The sequence below is a fragment of the Scyliorhinus torazame genome, chromosome 22 (assembly GCF_047496885.1).
Source record: "Scyliorhinus torazame isolate Kashiwa2021f chromosome 22, sScyTor2.1, whole genome shotgun sequence".
Classification (NCBI taxonomy): domain Eukaryota; kingdom Metazoa; phylum Chordata; class Chondrichthyes; order Carcharhiniformes; family Scyliorhinidae; genus Scyliorhinus; species Scyliorhinus torazame.
Window position 1 is genome coordinate 21,379,443 of NC_092728.1, and position 22,086 is coordinate 21,401,528.

The window sequence follows — 22,086 nt, forward strand, 5'->3', positions numbered from 1 at the left end:
GGGAGTGACTTTGGGAGTGACGTTGGGTGTGAGTCAGGGAGTGAGTCTGGGAGTGGCATTGGGAGTGAGTGACTCTGGGAGTCAGTGAGTCTGGGAGTGAGGCTGGGAGTGAGGCTGGGAGTGAGTCTGGGAGTGAGTCTGGGAGTGAGACTGGGAGTGACTCGGGGAGTGGCTCGGGGAGTGGCTCGGGGAGTGACTCTGGGAATGGCTCTGGGAGTGGGTCTGGGAGCGGGTCTGGGAGCGAGTCTGGGAGCGAGTCTGGGAGCGGGTCTGGGAGTGAGTCTGGGAGTGAGTCTGTGAGGGAGTGACTCTGGGAGTGAGTGACTCTGGGGGTGAGTCTGGGGCTCAGTCTGGGGGTGAGTCTGGGAGTGAGTCTGGGAGTGAGTCTGGGAGTGACTCTGGGACTGAGTCTGGGAGTGAGTCTGGGAGGGATCTGGGAGTGAGTCTGGGTGTGACTCTGGGAGTGACTCTGGGAGTGACTCTGGGAGTGAGTCTGGGAGTGAGTCTGGGAGTGGATCTGGGAGTGCCTCTGGGAGTGACTTTGGGAGTGAGCCTGGGAGTGAGTCTGGGGGTGACTCTGGGAGTGACTCTGGGAGTGACTCTGGGAGTGACTCTGGGAGTGACTCTGGGTGTGAGTGGCCCTTGGAGTGGCTCTGGGAGTGAATCTGGGAGTGAGTCTGGGAGTGAGAAACTCTGGGAGTGACTCTGGGGGTGAGTCTGGGAGTGAGTCTGGGAGTGAGTCTGGGAGTGAGTGACTGGGAGTGACTCTGGGCGTGACTCTGGGAGTGACTCTGGGAGTGACTCTGGGAGTGAGTCTGGGGTTGAGTCTGGGGGTGAGTGCGGGAGTGAGTGTGGGAGTGAGTCTGGGAGTGAGTCTGGGAGTGAATGACTCTGGGAGTGAGTCTGGGGGTGAGTCTGGGAGTGAGTCTGGGAGTGAGTCTGGGAGTGAGTCTGGGAGTGAGTGACTCTGGGAGTGAGTCTGAGAGTGAGCTGGAAGTGAGTCTGGGAGGGAGTCTGGGAGTGAGTCTGGGAGTGAGTCTGAGAGTGAGTCTGGGAGTGAGTCTGGGAGTGACTCTGGGAGTGAGTGACTGTGGGGGTGAGTCTGGGGGTCAGTCTGGGGGTGAGTCTGGGAGTGACTCTGGGAGTGAGTCTGGGAGTGAGTCTGGGAGTGAGTCTGGGAGTGGATCTGGGAGTGCCTCTGGGAGTGACTCTGGGAGTGAGTCTGGGAGTGAGTCTGGGGGGTGACTCTGGGATTGACTCTGGGAGTGACTCAGAGTGACTCTGGGAGTGACTCTGGGAGTGGCTCTGGGAGTGACTCTGGGAGTGACTCTGGGAGTGACTCTGGGAGTGACTTTGGGAGTGACGTTGGGTGTGAGTCAGGGAGTGAGTCTGGGAGTGGCATTGGGAGTGAGTGACTCTGGGAGTCAGTGACTCTGGGAGTGAGGCTGGGAGTGAGGCTGGGAGTGAGTCTGGGAGTGAGTCTGGGAGTGAGACTGGGAGTGACTCGGGGAGTGGCTCGGGGAGTGACTCTGGGAATGGCTCTGGGAGTGGGTCTGGGAGCGGGTCTGGGAGCGAGTCTGGGAGCGAGTCTGGGAGTGAGTCTGTGAGGGAGTGACTCTGGGAGTGACTCTGGGAGTGGCTCTGGGAGTGACTCTGGGAGTGGCTCGGGGAGTGGCTCTGGGAGTGACTCTGGGAATGGCTCTGGGAGTGACTCTGGGAGTGGCTCGGGGAGTGTCTGGGAGTGAGTGACTCTGGGAGTGAGTGAGTCTGGGAGTGAGTGACTCTGGGAGTGGCTCAGGGAGCGAGTCTGGGAGTGAGTCTGGGAGTGAGTCTGGGAGTAACTCTCGAGTGACTTGGGCTGTGATGAGCTGATGTACAAGTGGCATCACTGGGTTCGGTTGCCTCTTGAGCCCTGATGATGTTTAACAACAACAACTGTATTTCTGTAGCACCTTTACTGCAATTAAACATCCCCAACAATGTCACAGCAACATAAATCAGACAGAATACGTTCTCGGGTGCCAGAGGGAGATATTGGGGACAGGAAATCAAAGAGACTGAAGATCGACGTGTGTTTGAGAGAGAAATAGAGACTGAGAGAGACAGACATGGAGGAGACAGACAGAACCTGCACATCTTTGGACTGTGGGAGGAAACCGGAGCACCCGGAGGAAACCCACGCACACACGGGGAGGATGTGCAGACTCCGCACAGACAGTGACCCAAGCCGGAATCGAACCTGGGACCCTGGAGCTGTGAAGCAACTGTGCTAATCACTGTGCTACCGTGCAACTCCCAGAGAGAGAGATAGACTGAGAGGTAGAGAAAGTGAGAAAAACAGAGAAAGAGAGACAGAAAGAGAGAGACAGAGAGAGGGAGAGGGGGAGGGAGACAGAGAGAAAATGAGGGGGGAGGAAGACAGAGACAGACAGAGAGCGAGAGAGACTGAGAGACAGAGAAAGACAAAAACAGAGAGAGAGAGAGACAGAGAGAGTGAGGAGGGAGGGAGACAGAGAGAGAGAGAGAGAGAGAACCAGAGAGCGACTGAGAGAGCGAACAGAGAACGAATTAGTGAGAGACAGAGAGGGGCACAGGGACAAAGTGAGCGAATGAGAAGGAGAGAGACAGAGAGACGGGACAGTGCTGTGTGCGTGCAGGTTGGGGAAAGCAGCAGGATGGAAGTTTTAGGTTCGAGGCTGGCTGAGGAATGAAAGGGTTAATGTTTGAATCAAGCCTCAGAGAATCTGGAATATTTGGAGAGTGTCCAGAGCTGTGTCCAGGCATCTTCAAACATGTTGTACAAAGTCCCAGAAACAGATATCTGAGCATATTGTGAATGCTCAGAGCCATAGGTCGGCACAGTGCCAAAACCCCGCACTGTATACACCCCACAGCGCATATACCCCTCACTGTACACACCCCACAGCGCATATACCCCTCACTGTATACATCCCACAGCGCATATACCCCTCACTGTATACACCCCACAGCGCATATACACCTCATTGTATATATCCCACAGCGCATATACCCCTCACTGGATACACCCACAGCGCATACACTCCTCACTGTGTACACCCCACACGCATATACCCCTCACTGTATACACCCAAGAGCACATATACCCCTCACTGTGTACACCCCACAGCGCATATACCCCACACTGTATACAACCCACAGTGCATATACCCCTCACTGTATACACCCCACAGCGCATATACCCCTCACTGTATACACCCCACAGCGCACATACCCCTCACTGTATACACCCCACAGCGCACATACCCCTCACTGTATACACCCCACAGCGCATATACCCCGCACTGTATACACCCCACAGCGCATATACCCCTCACTGTATACACCACACAGCGCATATGCCCCTCACATATACACCCCACAGCGCATATACCCCTCACTGTATACACCCCACAGCGCATATATCCCTCACTGTATACACCCCACAGTGCCTATACCCCTCACTGTATACACCCCACAGCTCACATACCCGTCACTGTATACACCCAACAGCGCACATTACCCTCACTGTATACACCCCACAGCGCATATACCCCTCACTGTATACACTCCACAGCGTATATACCCCTCACTGTATACACCCCACAGCGTACATACCCCTCACTGTATACATTACACAGCGCATATACCCCTCACTGTATTCACCCACAGCGCACATACCCCTCACTGTAAACACCCCACAGCGCACATACCCCTCACTGTATACACCCAACAGCGCACATTACCCTCACTGTATACACTCCACTGCGCATATACCCCTCACTGTATACACCCCACAGCGCACATACCCCTCACTGTATACACCCCACAGCGCATTTACCCCTCACTGTATACACCCCACAGCGCATAACCCCTCACTGTATACACCCACAGCGCACATACCCCTCACTGTATGCACCCCACAGCGCATTTACCCCTCACTGTATACACCCACAGCACACATACCCCTCACTGTATACACCCCACAGCGCACATACCCCTCACTGTATACACTCCAGAGAGCACATTCCCTGTACTGTATACACCCAACAGCGCACATACCCCTCACTGTATACACCCCAAAGCGCACATACCCCTCACTGTATACACCCCACAGCGCACATACCCCTCACTGTATACACCCCACAGCGCACATTCCTCTCACTGTATACTCCCCACAGCGCACATTCCTCTCACTGTATACACCCCACAGCGCACATTCCTCTCACTGTATACACCCCACAGCGCACAAACCCCTCACTGTATACACCCCACAGCGCACATACCCCTCACTGTATACACCCCACAGCGCACATACCCCTCACTGTATACACCCCACAGCGCACATACCCCGCACTGTATACACCGCACAGCGCACATGCCCCTCACTGTATACACCCCACAGCGCACATACCCCTCACTGTATGCACCCCACAGTGGACATACCCCTCACTGTATACACCCCACAGCGCACATACCCCTCACTGTATACACCCCACAGCGCACATACCTCTCACTGTATACACCCCACAGCGCATATACCCCTCACTGTATACACCCCACAGCGCACATACCCCTCACTGTATACACCCCACAGCGCATATACCCCTCACTGTATACACCCCACAGCGCATAACCCCTCACTGTATACACCCCACAGCGCATATACCCCTCACTGTATACACCCCACAGCGCACATACCCCTCACTGTATACACCCCACAGCGCACATACCCCTCACTGTATACACCCCACAGCGCACATACCCCTCACTGTATACACCCCACAGCGCATATACCCCGCACTGTATACACCCCACAGCGCATATACCCCTCACTGTATACACCACACAGCGCATATACCCCTCACTGTATACACCCCACAGCGCATATACCCCTCACTGTATACACCCCACAGCGCATATACCCCTCACTGTATACACCCCACAGCGCCTATACCCCTCACTGTATACACCCCACAGCGCACATACCCGTCACTGTATACACCCAACAGCGCATAACCCCTCACTGTATACATTACACAGCGCATATACCCCTCACTGTATTCGCCCACAGCGCACATACCCCTCACTGTAAACACCCCACAGCGCACATACCCCTCACTGTATACACCCACAGCGCACATACCCCTCACTGTATACACCCAACAGCGCACATTACCCTCACTGTATACACCCCACTGCGCATATACCCCTCACTGTATACACTCCACTGCGCATATACCCCTCACTGTATACACCCCACAGCGCACATACCCCTCACTGTATACACCCCACAGCGCATTTACCCCTCACTGTATACACCCCACAGCGCATAACCCCTCACTGTATACACCCACAGCGCACATACCCCTCACTGTATACACCCCACAGCGCATTTACCCCTCACAGTATACACCTACAGCACACATACCCCTCACTGTCTACACCCCACAGCGCACATACCCCTCACTGTATACACTCCAGAGAGCACATACCCTGTACTGTATACACCCAACAGCGCACATACCCCTCACTGTATACACCCCAAAGCGCACATACCCCTCACTGTATACACCCCACAGCGCACATACCCCTCACTGTATACACCCCACAGCGCACATTCCTCTCACTGTATAGACCCCACAGCGCACATTCCTCTCACTGTATACACCCCACAGCGCACATTCCTCTCACTGTATACACCCCACAGCGCACATACCCCTCACTGTATACACCCCACAGCGCACATACCCCTCACTGTATACACCCCACAGCGCACATACCCCTCACTGTATACACCCCACAGCGCACATACCCCGCACTGTATACACCGCACAGCGCACATGCCCCTCACTGTATACACCCCACAGCGCACATACCCCTCACTGTATGCACCCCACAGTGGACATACCCCTCACTGTATACACCCCAGAGCGCACATACCCCTCACTGTATACACCCCACAGCGCACATACCTCTCACTGTATACACCCCACAGCGCATATACCCCTCACTGTATACACCCCACAGCGCATATACCCCTCACTGGATACACCCCACAGCGCATATACCCCTCACTGTATACACCCCACAGCGCATAACCCCTCACTGTATACACCCCACAGCGCACATACCCCTCACTGTATACACCCCACAGCGCACATACCCCTCACTGTATACACCCCACAGCGCATATACCCCTCACTGTATACACCCCACAGCGCATAACCCCTCACTGTATACACCCCACAGCGCATATACCCCTCACTGTATACACCCCACAGTGCATATACCCCTCACTGTATACACCCCACTGCGCATAACCCCTCACTGAATACACCCCACAGCGCACATACCCCTCACTGTATACACCCACAGCGCACATACCCCTCACTGTATACACCCAACAGCGCACATTACCCTCACTGTATACACCCCACTGCGCATATACCCCTCACTGTATACACTCCACTGCGCATATACCCCTCACTGTATACACCCCACAGCGCACATACCCCTCACTGTATACACCCCACAGCGCATTTACCCCTCACTGTATACACCCCACAGCGCATAACCCCTCACTGTATACACCCACAGCGCACATACCCCTCACTGTATACACCCCACAGCGCATTTACCCCTCACAGTATACACCTACAGCACACATACCCCTCACTGTCTACACCCCACAGCGCACATACCCCTCACTGTATACACTCCAGAGAGCACATACCCTGTACTGTATACACCCAACAGCGCACATACCCCTCACTGTATACACCCCAAAGCGCACATACCCCTCACTGTATACACCCCACAGCGCACATACCCCTCACTGTATACACCCCACAGCGCACATTCCTCTCACTGTATAGACCCCACAGCGCACATTCCTCTCACTGTATACACCCCACAGCGCACATTCCTCTCACTGTATACACCCCACAGCGCACATACCCCTCACTGTATACACCCCACAGCGCACATACCCCTCACTGTATACACCCCACAGCGCACATACCCCTCACTGTATACACCCCACAGCGCACATACCCCGCACTGTATACACCGCACAGCGCACATGCCCCTCACTGTATACACCCCACAGCGCACATACCCCTCACTGTATGCACCCCACAGTGGACATACCCCTCACTGTATACACCCCAGAGCGCACATACCCCTCACTGTATACACCCCACAGCGCACATACCTCTCACTGTATACACCCCACAGCGCATATACCCCTCACTGTATACACCCCACAGCGCATATACCCCTCACTGGATACACCCCACAGCGCATATACCCCTCACTGTATACACCCCACAGCGCATAACCCCTCACTGTATACACCCCACAGCGCACATACCCCTCACTGTATACACCCCACAGCGCACATACCCCTCACTGTATACACCCCACAGCGCATATACCCCTCACTGTATACACCCCACAGCGCATAACCCCTCACTGTATACACCCCACAGCGCATATACCCCTCACTGTATACACCCCACAGTGCATATACCCCTCACTGTATACACCCCACTGCGCATAACCCCTCACTGAATACACCCCACAGCGCACATACCCCTCACCGTATACACCCCACAGCGCACATACCCCTCACTGTATACACCCCACAGCGCACATACCCCTCACTGTATACACCCCACAGCGCACATACCCCTCACTGTATACACCCCACAGCGCACATACCCGGCACTGTATACAACCCAGAGAGCACATACCCCTCACTGTATGCACCCCACAGCGCACATACCCCGCACTGTATACACCCCAGAGAGCACATACACCTCACTGTATACACCCCCAGCGCACATACCCCTCACTGTATACACCCCACAGCGCACATACACCTCACTGTATATACCCCACAGCGCATATACCCCTCACTGTATACACCCCACAGCGCACATACCCCTCACTGTATACACCCCACAGCGCATATACCCCTCACTGTATACACCCCACAGCGCACATACCCCTCACTGTATACACCCCACAGCGCACATCCCCCTCACTGTATACACCCCACAGCGCGTATACCCCTCACTGTATACACCCCACAGTGCAATGCCCCTCACTGTATACACCCCACAGCGCATATATCCCTCACTGTATACACCCCACAGCGCACATACCTCTCACTGTATACACCCCACAGCGCACATCCCCCTCACTGTATACACCCCACTGCGCGTATACCCCTCACTGTATGCACCCCACAGTGCAATACCCCTCACTGTATACACCCCACAGCGCACATACCCCACTGTATTCACCTCACAGCGCATATACCCCTCACTGTATACGCCCTAAAACGCACATACCCCTCACTGTATACTCCCCAAAAGGCATATACCCCTCACTGTATACACCTCAGAGCGCACATACACCTCACTGTATACACCCCAAAACGCATATATCCCTCACTGTATACACCCAACAGCGCATATACCCCTCACTGTATACACCCAACAGCGCATATACCCCTCACTGTATACACCCCACAGTGCATATACCCCTCACTGTATACACCCAACAGCGCACATACCCCTCACTGTATACATTACACAGCGCATGTACCCCTCACTGGATACATCTGACATCGCACATACCCCTCACTGTATACACCCCACAGCGCACATTCCCCTCACTGTATACACCCCACAGCGCATATACCCCACATTGTATACTCCCCACAGCGCATATACCCCTCACTGTATACACTCCACAGCGCATATACCCCTCAATGTATACACCCAACAGTGCATGTACCCCTCACTATATGCACCCCACAGCGCATATACCCCTCACTGTATACACCCCACAGTGCACATACCCCTCACTGTATACGCCCCACTGTGCATATATCCCTCACTGTATACACCCCACAGCGCACATCCCCCAATGTATACACCTCACAGCACATATACCCCTCACTGTATACACCCCACAGCACACAGACCCCTCACTGTATACACCCCACAGCGCACATACCCCTCACTGTATACACCCCACAGCGCACATACCCCTCACTGTATACACCCCACAGCGCATATACCCCTCACTGTATACACCCCACAGCGCACATACCCCTCACTGTATACACCCCACAGCGCATATACCCCTCACTGTATACACCCAACAGCGCACATACCCCTCACTGGATACACCCACAGCGCACATACCCCTCACTGTATACACCCCACAGCGCACATACCCCTCACTGGATACACCCACAGCGCACATACCCCTCACTGTATACACCCAACAGCGCACATACCCCTCACTGTATACACCCCACAGCGCACATTACCCTCATTGTATACACCCCACAGCGCATTTACCCCTCACTGTATACACCCCACAGCGCACATTACCCTCACTGTATACACCCCACAGTGCACATACCCCTCACTGTATACAGCCCACTGCGCATATACCCCTCACTGTATACACCCCACAGCGCATATATCCCTCACTGTATACACCCCACAGCGCACATACCCCACTGTATACACCCCACTGCGCATATACCCCTCACTGTATACACCCCACAGCGCATGCACCCCACACTGTATACACCCCACAGCGCACATACCCCTCACTGTATACACCCCAAAAGGCATATACCCCTCACTGTGTACACCCCAAAGGCACATACCCCTCACTGTATACACCCCGCAACGCATATACCCATCACATTATACAACCCACAGCGCATGTACCACTCACTCTATACATCCCGCAGTGCATATACACCTAACTATATATACCCTCACTATATACACCACGCAGAGCATATATCCCTCACTGTATACACCCAACAGCGTATTTACCACTCGCTGTACACACCCCGCAGCACACATACCACTCACTATATACACTACACAGCGCATATACACCCCACGGCGCAAATACCCCTCACCACGCAGAGCATATATCCCTCACTGTTTTCACACCACGACGCATTTGCCACTCACTGAATACAGCCCAGAGCGCAAATACCACTCACTGTATATACGCCGCAATGCATATACCACTCACTGTGTACACTTCGCAGCACATATACCACTCATTGTATACACACAACGCATTTACCCCTCACCCCAAAAGGCACATACCCCTCACTGTATACACCCCGCAGCGCATATACCCATCACATTATACAACCCACAGCGCATGTACCACTCACTCTATACATCCCGCAGTGCATATACCCCTCACTATATATACCCTCACTATATACACCACGCAGAGCATATATCCCTCACTGTATACACCCCACAGCGCGTATACAACTCACTGTGTACACCACGCAGCGCATGTACCCCTCACTGTAGACATGCCGCAACGCATAAACCCCTCACTGTATACACCGCACAGCGCATACACCGCTCACTGTTTACACACCACAGTGCATATACCGCTCACTGAATACACCCCACAGCGCATATACCGCTCACTGTATACACCCCACAGCTCATATACCGCTCACTGTATACACCCCACAGCTCATATACCCCTCACTGTTTACACCCCACAGTGCATATACCGCTCACTGAATACACCCCACAGCGCATATACCGCTCACTGTATACACCCCACAGCTCATATACCCCTCACTGTTTACACCCCACAGTGCATCTGCCCCTCACTGTATACACCCAACAGCGCATATACCCCTCACTGTATACACCCCACAGCGCACATACCCCACTGTATTCACCTCACAGCGCATATACCCCTCACTGTATACGCCCTAAAACGCACATACCCCTCACTGTATACTCCCCAAAAGGCATATACCCCTCACTGTATACACCTCAGAGCGCACATACACCTCACTGTATACACCCCAAAACGCATATATCCCTCACTGTATACACCCAACAGCGCATATACCCCTCACTGTATACACCCAACAGCGCATATACCCCTCACTGTATACACCCCACAGTGCATATACCCCTCACTGTATACACCCAACAGCGCACATACCCCTCACTGTATACATTACACAGCGCATGTACCCCTCACTGGATACATCTGACATCGCACATACCCCTCACTGTATACACCCCACAGCGCACATTCCCCTCACTGTATACACCCCACAGCGCATATACCCCACATTGTATACTCCCCACAGCGCATATACCCCTCACTGTATACACTCCACAGCGCATATACCCCTCAATGTATACACCCAACAGTGCATGTACCCCTCACTATATGCACCCCACAGCGCATATACCCCTCACTGTATACACCCCACAGTGCACATACCCCTCACTGTATACGCCCCACTGTGCATATATCCCTCACTGTATACACCCTACAGCGCAAAAAACCCTCACTGTATACACCCCACAGCGCATATACCACTCACTGTACACATGTCACACCGCATATACCCCTCACTGTATACACCCCACAGTGCATATACCACTCACAGTTTACAAACTACAGTGCATATGCCCCTCACTGCATACACTCCACAGTGCATATACCCCTCACTGTATACACCCTACAGCGCAAAAAACCCTCACTGTATACACCCCACAGCGCATATACCACTCACTGTACACATGTCACACCGCATATACCCCTCACTGTATACACCCCACAGTGCATATACCCCTCACAGTTTACAAACTACAGTGCATATGCCCCTCACTGCATACACTCCACAGTGCATATACCCCTCACTGTATACACCTCACAGCGCAAAACCCTCTCACTGTAAACACACCGCAGCGCATATACCCCTCACTGTATACACCCCACAGCACATGTACCACTCACTGTATACACCCCACAGCGCATATACCCCTCACTGTATACACCGCGCAGAGCATATATCCCTCACTGTATACACCCCACAGCGCAAATACCCCTCTCTGTATACACCCCACAGCACATATACCCCTCACTTTATACACCCCACAGCGCACATTACCCTCACTGTATACACCCCACAGCGCATATACAACTCACTGTACACATGTCGCACCGCATATACCCCTCACTGTATACACCCCACAGCGCATATACCCCTCACTGTATACACCCCACAGCGCATATACCCCTCACTGTATACACCCCACAGCGCATATACCCCTCACTGTATACACCCCACAGCGCATATACCCCTCACTGTATACACCCCACAGCGCATATACCCCTCACTGTATACACCCCACAGCGCATATACCCCTCACTGTATACACGCCACAGTGCATATACCCCTCACTGTATACACCCTACAGTGCATATACCCCTCACAGTTTACAAACTACAGTGCATATGTCCCTCACTGCATACACTCCACAGTGCATATACCCCTCACTGTATACATCTCACAGCGCAAAACCCCCTCACTGTAAACACACCGCAGCGCATATACCCCTCACTGTATACACCCCACAGCTCATATACCCCTCACGGTATACACCCCACAGCACATATACCCCTCACTTTATACACCCCACTGCGCATATACCCCTCACTGTATACACCCCACAGCGCATATATCCCTCACTGTATACACCCCACAGCGCACGTACCCCACTGTATACACCCCACTGCGCATATACCCCTCACTGTATACACACCACAGCGCATATACCCCACACTGTATCCACCCCACAGTGCATATACCCCTCACTGTATACAACTCACAGTGCATATACCCCTCACTGTATACACCCCACAGCGCATATACCCCACACTGTATACACCCCACAGCGCATATACCCCACACTGTATACACCGCGCAGCGCATATACCCCACAATGTATACACCCCACAGCACATGTACCACTCACTGTTTACACCCCACAGTGCATATACCCCTCACTGTATACACCGCGCAGAGCATATATCCCTCACTGTATACACACCACAGCGCATATACCCCACCCTGTATACACACCACAGCGCAAATACACCTCTCTGTATACACCCCACAGCACATATACCCCTCACTTTATGCACCCCACAGCGCATGTACCACTCACTGTATACACCCCACAGCGCATATACCACTCACTGTATACACCCCACAGCGCATGTACCACTCACTGTACACATGTCGCACCGCATATACCCCTCACTCTATACACCCCACAGTGCATGTACCACTCACTGTATACACTCCACAGCGCATATACCCCTCACTGTATACACCGCGCAGAGCATATATCCCTCACTGTGTACACCCCACAGCGCAAATACCCCTCTCTGTATACACCCCACAGCACCTATACCCCTCACTTTATACACCCCACAGCACCTGTACCCCTCACTTTAAACACCCCACAGCGCATATACCACTCACTGTATACACCCCACTGCGCATATACCCCTCACTGTATACACCGCGCAGAGCATATATCCCTTACTGTATACACCCCACAGCGCAAATGCCCCTCTCTGTATACACTCTACAGCACCTATACCCCTAACGTTATACACCCCACAGCGCATATACCCCTCACTGTATACACCTCACAGTGCATATACCCCTCACTGTATACACCGCGCAGAGCATATATCCCTCACTGTATACACCCCACAGCGCAAATACCCCTCTCTGTATACACCCCACAGCACCTATACCCCTCACTTTATACACCGCACAGCACATATACACCTCACTTTAAACCCCCCACAGCGCATATACCACTCACTGTATACACCCCACTGCGCATATACCCCTCACTGTATACACTGCGCAGAGCATATATCCCTTACTGTATACACCCCACAGCGCAAATACCCCTCTCTGTATACACCCCACAATGCATATACCACTCACTGTATACACCCCGCAGCACATATACCACTCACTGTATACACCCCGCAACGCATATACCCCTCATTGTATACACCCCGCAACAGATATACCCCTCATTGTATACACCCCGCAACAGATATTCCACTCACTGTCTGCACCCCACAGCGCATATACCACTCACTGTTGTCATGTTTAAGAACTGGATGTTTAAGCAATGTACCTTTAGGAAAACAGTGATGCCATAGAGTGGGCGGAGCTGAGCTCAGTTCAGCCATTTTGAAGTTACAGTTTTGAAAAGTACCTGGCTGGTTTTGCTGAGAGCAGTTTCAAAGTGCCTGGCTGTTTTGCTGTGATCTGATTAAAAGGAGAAAGGCAGTTTGAGACAGCAGCTTAGGTGTGTCTGTGTGTTTCCAGAGAGCTGCAGGGAGAAAAGCAAGGTGCTGGAGCTGAAGTCAACCAAGCTGATATATCTCTGCCATTGAACAGGAAATATCTATATTCTGTGACCTGGTGTGTTACTGTTCTGAAGGTTTGAAGCCTTTTGGATGTTTGAAGGAACATTTTGAGGGATTATTTAGTGTTGTAATATTTTCAGGGTTATCTTTGAAGTAAGGGGGTGTTAAGGGATCCAATGTTTATTTAAAAGTTTAAGTTGAGTTCATAGAATAAACAGTGTTTTGTGTTAAAAACCACGTGTCCATAATTGTAATCCCACACCTAGGGAACAAGCCGTGTGCTTCAAAAGCAACAAATCCATTAAAGGGAGAGGTTGGTTGAACTCCATGATACATTTTGGGGTTCTGAAAACGCCTCGCCCATAACATTGGATACACCACGCAGCGCTTACATCCCTCACTGTATACACCCCGCAATGCATATATCCCTCACTGTATACACCCCACAGTGCATATACCACTAACTCTATACATCCCAGAGGGCATATACCCCTCACTGTATCTATCCTGCAACGCATACACCCCTCACGGTATACACCCCACAGCACATATACCACTCATTGTATACACCACGCAGCGCATATATCCCTCACTGCATACACCCCGCAGCGCATATACCACTCACTGTATACACCCTATAATGCAGAAAAGCACTCACTGTATACACACCTCAGTGCATATACCCCTCACTGTACACACCACGCAGCGAATATAACCCTCACTGTATACACCACACAGCACATATACCACTCACTGTATACACCCTAGAGTGCATATACCCCTCACTGTATACACCCTGCAACGCATATATCCCTCACTGTATACACCCCACAGCGCATATACCCCTCACTGTATACACCCTGCAGCGCATATACCGCTCACTGTATACACTCAGCAGCGCATGTACCACTCACTGTATACACCCCACAATGCATATACCCCTCACTGTATACACCCCACAGCGCATATACCGCTCACTGTATACACTCTGCAGCGCATGTACCACTCACTGTATACACCCCACAATGCATATACCCCTCACTGTAAACACCGGGCACTGCATACACCGCTCACTGTATAGACCCGCAGTGCATATACCCCTCACTTTATTCAGACAACAGTGCATACAGTGCTCACTGTATACACCCCGCAGTGCGTACATCGCTCACTGTGTACACCCAGCACTGCATACAGCGCTCACGGTATACACTACACAGTGCATACAGTGCTCACAGAATAGACAATGCAGTGCAGACACCCCTCACTGCAGACACCCATGCATATACTCCTCACTGTATACACTCCACAGAGCATATACCTATCACTGAATACACGCCACAGTGCATATGGCCTTTACTGTTTACACGCCACGGTGCATATGGCCCTTACTGTATATACGCCACGGTGCATATACCGATCACTGTATACACTCCACAGTGCATATACACTCACTGTATACACGCCACAGTGCATATACCCTTCACTGCATACATCCCACAGTGCATATACTCTCACTGTATACACGCCACAGTGCATATACCCTTCACTGCATACACCCCACAGTGCATATACTCTCACTGTATACACGCCACAGTGCATATACTCTCACTGTATACACCCCACAGTGCATATACCCTTCACTGCATACATCCCACAGTGCATATACTCTCACTGTATACACGCCACAGTGCATATACCCTTCACTGTATACACGTCACAGTGCATATACTCTCACTGCATACACCCCGCAGTGCATATACTCTCACTGCATACACCCCACAGTGCATATACTCTCACTGTATACACGCCACAGTGCATATACTCTCACTGCATACACCCCACAGTGCATATACTCTCACTGCATACACACCACAGTGCATATACTCTCACTGTATACACCCCACAGTGCATATACTCTCACTGTATACACGCCACAGTGCATATACTCTCACTGTATACACCCCACAGTGCATATACTCTCACTGCATACACCTCACAGTGCATATACTCTCACTGTATACACGCCACAGTGCATATACCCTTCACTGCATACGCCCCACAGTGCATATACTCTCACTGCATACACCCCACAGTGCATATACCCTTCACTGTATACACCCCACAGTGCATATACCCTTCACTGCATATACCCCACAGTGCATATACTCTCACTGTATACACGCCACAGTGCATATACCCTTCACTGCATACACCCCACAGTGCATATACTCTCACTGTATACACCCCACAGTGCATATACCCTTCACTGCATACACCTCACAGTGCATATACCCTTCACTGCATACACCCCACAGTGCATATACTCTCACTGTATACACGCCACAGTGCATATACCCTTCACTGCATACACCCCACAGTGCATATACCCTTCACTGCATACACCCCACAGTGCATATACTCTCACTGTATACACCCCACAGCACATATACCCCTCACTTTATACACCCCACAGCGCACATTACCCTCACTGTATACACCCCACAGTGCACATACCCCTCACTGTATACACCCCACTGCGCATATATCCCTCACTGTATACACCCCACAGCGCACATACCCCACTGTATACACCCCACTTCGCATATACCCCTCACTGTATACACCCCACAGCGCACATACCCCTCACTGTATACACCCCAAAAGGCATATATCCCTCACTGTATACACCCCAAAAGGCATATACCCCTCACTGTATACAGCCCGCAGCGCATATACCCATCACATTATACACCCCACAGCGCATATACCCCTCACTGTATACACCCTGCTGTGCATATACCCATCACATTTTACACCCCACAGCGCATATACCCCTCACTGTATACACCCTGCTGTGCATATACCCATCACATTTTACACCCCACAGCGCATGTACCACTCACTCTATACATCCCGCTGTGCATATACCCCTCACTATTTATACCCTCACTATATACGCCACGCAGAGCATATATCCCTCACTGTATACACCCAACAGCGTATTTACCACTCGCTGTACACACCCCGCAGCACATATACCACTCACTATATACACTACACAGCGCACATACACCCCACGGCGCAAATACCCCTCACCACGCAGAGCATATATCCCTCACTGTTTTCACACCACAACGCATTTACCACTCACTGAATACAGCCCAGAGCGCAAATACCACTCACTGTATATACGCCGCAATGCATACACCACTCACTGTGTACACTTCGCAGCACATATACCACTCATTGTATACACACAACGCATTTACCCCTCACTGTATACAATCCACAGCGCATATACAACTCACTGTGTTCACCACGCAGCGCATATACCCCTCACTCTATACACCCCACAGCGCATATACAACTCACTGTACACATGTCGCACCGCATATACCCCTCACTGTATACACCCCACAGCGCATATACCCCTCACTGTATACACCCCACAGCGCATATACCCCTCACTGTATACACCCCACAGTGCATATACCCCTCACTGTATACACCCCACAGCGCATATACAACTCACTGTACACATGTCGCACCGCATATACCCCTCACTGTATACACCCCACAGCGCATATACCCCTCACTGTATACACCCCACAGCGCATATACCCCTCACTGTATACACCCCACAGCGCATATACCCCTCACTGTATACACCCCACAGCGCATATACCCCTCACTGTATACACCCCACAGCGCATATACCCCTCACTGTATACACCCCACAGCGCATATACCCCTCACTGTATACACGCCACAGTGCATATACCCCTCACTGTATACACCCTACAGTGCATATACCCCTCACAGTTTACAAACTACAGTGCATATGTCCCTCACTGCATACACTCCACAGTGCATATACCCCTCACTGTATACATCTCACAGCGCAAAACCCCCTCACTGTAAACACACCGCAGCGCATATACCCCTCACTGTATACACCCCACAGCTCATATACCCCTCACGGTATACACCCCACAGCACATATACCCCTCACTTTATACACCCCACTGCGCATATACCCCTCACTGTATACACCCCACAGCGCATATATCCCTCACTGTATACACCCCACAGCGCACGTACCCCACTGTATACACCCCACTGCGCATATACCCCTCACTGTATACACACCACAGCGCATATACCCCACACTGTATCCACCCCACAGTGCATATACCCCTCACTGTATACAACTCACAGTGCATATACCCCTCACTGTATACACCCCACAGCGCATATACCCCACACTGTATACACCCCACAGCGCATATACCCCACACTGTATACACCGCGCAGCGCATATACCCCACAATGTATACACCCCACAGCACATGTACCACTCACTGTTTACACCCCACAGTGCATATACCCCTCACTGTATACACCGCGCAGAGCATATATCCCTCACTGTATACACACCACAGCGCATATACCCCACCCTGTATACACACCACAGCGCAAATACACCTCTCTGTATACACCCCACAGCACATATACCCCTCACTTTATGCACCCCACAGCGCATGTACCACTCACTGTATACACCCCACAGCGCATATACCACTCACTGTATACACCCCACAGCGCATGTACCACTCACTGTACACATGTCGCACCGCATATACCCCTCACTCTATACACCCCACAGTGCATGTACCACTCACTGTATACACTCCACAGCGCATATACCCCTCACTGTATACACCGCGCAGAGCATATATCCCTCACTGTGTACACCCCACAGCGCAAATACCCCTCTCTGTATACACCCCACAGCACCTATACCCCTCACTTTATACACCCCACAGCGCATATACCCCTCACTGTATACACCGCGCAGAGCATATATCCCTCACTGTATACACCCCACAGCGCAAATACCCCTCTCTGTATACACCCCACAGCACCTATACCCCTCACTTTATACACCCCACAGCACCTGTACCCCTCACTTTAAACACCCCACAGCGCATATACCACTCACTGTATACACCCCACTGCGCATATACCCCTCACTGTATACACCGCGCAGAGCATATATCCCTTACTGTATACACCCCACAGCGCAAATGCCCCTCTCTGTATACACTCTACAGCACCTATACCCCTAACGTTATACACCCCACAGCGCATATACCCCTCACTGTATACACCTCACAGTGCATATACCCCTCACTGTATACACCGCGCAGAGCATATATCCCTCACTGTATACACCCCACAGCGCAAATACCCCTCTCTGTATACACCCCACAGCACCTATACCCCTCACTTTATACACCGCACAGCACATATACACCTCACTTTAAACCCCCCACAGCGCATATACCACTCACTGTATACACCCCACTGCGCATATACCCCTCACTGTATACACTGCGCAGAGCATATATCCCTTACTGTATACACCCCACAGCGCAAATACCCCTCTCTGTATACACCCCACAATGCATATACCACTCACTGTATACACCCCGCAGCACATATACCACTCACTGTATACACCCCGCAACGCATATACCCCTCATTGTATACACCCCGCAACAGATATACCCCTCATTGTATACACCCCGCAACAGATATACCCCTCACTGTCTGCACCCCACAGCGCATATACCACTCACTGTTGTCATGTTTAAGAACTGGATGTTTAAGCAATGTACCTTTAGGAAAACAGTGATGCCATAGAGTGGGCGGAGCTGAGCTCAGTTCAGCCATTTTGAAGTTACAGTTTTGAAAAGTACCTGGCTGGTTTTGCTGAGAGCAGTTTCAAAGTGCCTGGCTGTTTTGCTGTGATCTGATTAAAAGGAGAAAGGCAGTTTGAGACAGCAGCTTAGGTGTGTCTGTGTGTTTCCAGAGAGCTGCAGGGAGAAAAGCAAGGTGCTGGAGCTGAAGTCAACCAAGCTGATATATCTCTGCCATTGAACAGGAAATATCTATATTCTGTGACCTGGTGTGTTACTGTTCTGAAGGTTTGAAGCCTTTTGGATGTTTGAAGGAACATTTTGAGGGATTATTTAGTGTTGTAATATTTTCAGGGTTATCTTTGAAGTAAGGGGGTGTTAAGGGATCCAATGTTTATTTAAAAGTTTAAGTTGAGTTCATAGAATAAACAGTGTTTTGTGTTAAAAACCACGTGTCCATAATTGTAATCCCACACCTAGGGAACAAGCCGTGTGCTTCAAAAGCAACAAATCCATTAAAGGGAGAGGTTGGTTGAACTCCATGATACATTTTGGGGTTCTGAAAACGCCTCGCCCATAACATTGGATACACCACGCAGCGCTTACATCCCTCACTGTATACACCCCGCAATGCATATATCCCTCACTGTATACACCCCACAGTGCATATACCACTAACTCTATACATCCCAGAGGGCATATACCCCTCACTGTATCTATCCTGCAACGCATACACCCCTCACGGTATACACCCCACAGCACATATACCACTCATTGTATACACCACGCAGCGCATATATCCCTCACTGCATACACCCCGCAGCGCATATACCACTCACTGTATACACCCTATAATGCAGAAAAGCACTCACTGTATACACACCTCAGTGCATATACCCCTCACTGTACACACCACGCAGCGAATATAACCCTCACTGTATACACCACACAGCACATATACCACTCACTGTATACACCCTAGAGTGCATATACCCCTCACTGTATACACCCTGCAACGCATATATCCCTCACTGTATACACCCCACAGCGCATATACCCCTCACTGTATACACCCTGCAGCGCATATACCGCTCACTGTATACACTCAGCAGCGCATGTACCACTCACTGTATACACCCCACAATGCATATACCCCTCACTGTATACACCCCACAGCGCATATACCGCTCACTGTATACACTCTGCAGCGCATGTACCACTCACTGTATACACCCCACAATGCATATACCCCTCACTGTAAACACCGGGCACTGCATACACCGCTCACTGTATAGACCCGCAGTGCATATACCCCTCACTTTATTCAGACAACAGTGCATACAGTGCTCACTGTATACACCCCGCAGTGCGTACATCGCTCACTGTGTACACCCAGCACTGCATACAGCGCTCACGGTATACACTACACAGTGCATACAGTGCTCACAGAATAGACAATGCAGTGCAGACACCCCTCACTGCAGACACCCATGCATATACTCCTCACTGTATACACTCCACAGAGCATATACCTATCACTGAATACACGCCACAGTGCATATGGCCTTTACTGTTTACACGCCACGGTGCATATGGCCCTTACTGTATATACGCCACGGTGCATATACCGATCACTGTATACACTCCACAGTGCATATACACTCACTGTATACACGCCACAGTGCATATACCCTTCACTGCATACATCCCACAGTGCATATACTCTCACTGTATACACGCCACAGTGCATATACCCTTCACTGCATACACCCCACAGTGCATATACTCTCACTGTATACACGCCACAGTGCATATACTCTCACTGTATACACCCCACAGTGCATATACCCTTCACTGCATACATCCCACAGTGCATATACTCTCACTGTATACACGCCACAGTGCATATACCCTTCACTGTATACACGTCACAGTGCATATACTCTCACTGCATACACCCCGCAGTGCATATACTCTCACTGCATACACCCCACAGTGCATATACTCTCACTGTATACACGCCACAGTGCATATACTCTCACTGCATACACCCCACAGTGCATATACTCTCACTGTA

At 51.3% G+C, this 22,086-nt stretch overlaps 1 protein-coding gene across 3 annotated transcripts in view; it reads right to left on the reverse strand.

Annotated features, from left to right (window-relative positions):
- Positions 1 to 22,086, reverse strand: part of LOC140398955 (uncharacterized) — a 589,803-nt gene that overhangs the window by 217,308 nt on the left and 350,409 nt on the right. The window contains exon 8 of one of the 3 annotated variants that reach the window (XM_072487953.1): positions 20,006 to 20,122. The exons of the other annotated variants lie outside the window; for them this stretch is intronic. Within the exon in view, the coding sequence (XP_072344054.1) occupies positions 20,051 to 20,122 (72 nt within the window). The 3' untranslated portion in view covers positions 20,006 to 20,050. Of the gene's footprint in view, positions 1 to 20,005; positions 20,123 to 22,086 lie in introns of those variants that run through there. 3 annotated transcript variants of the gene reach the window in all.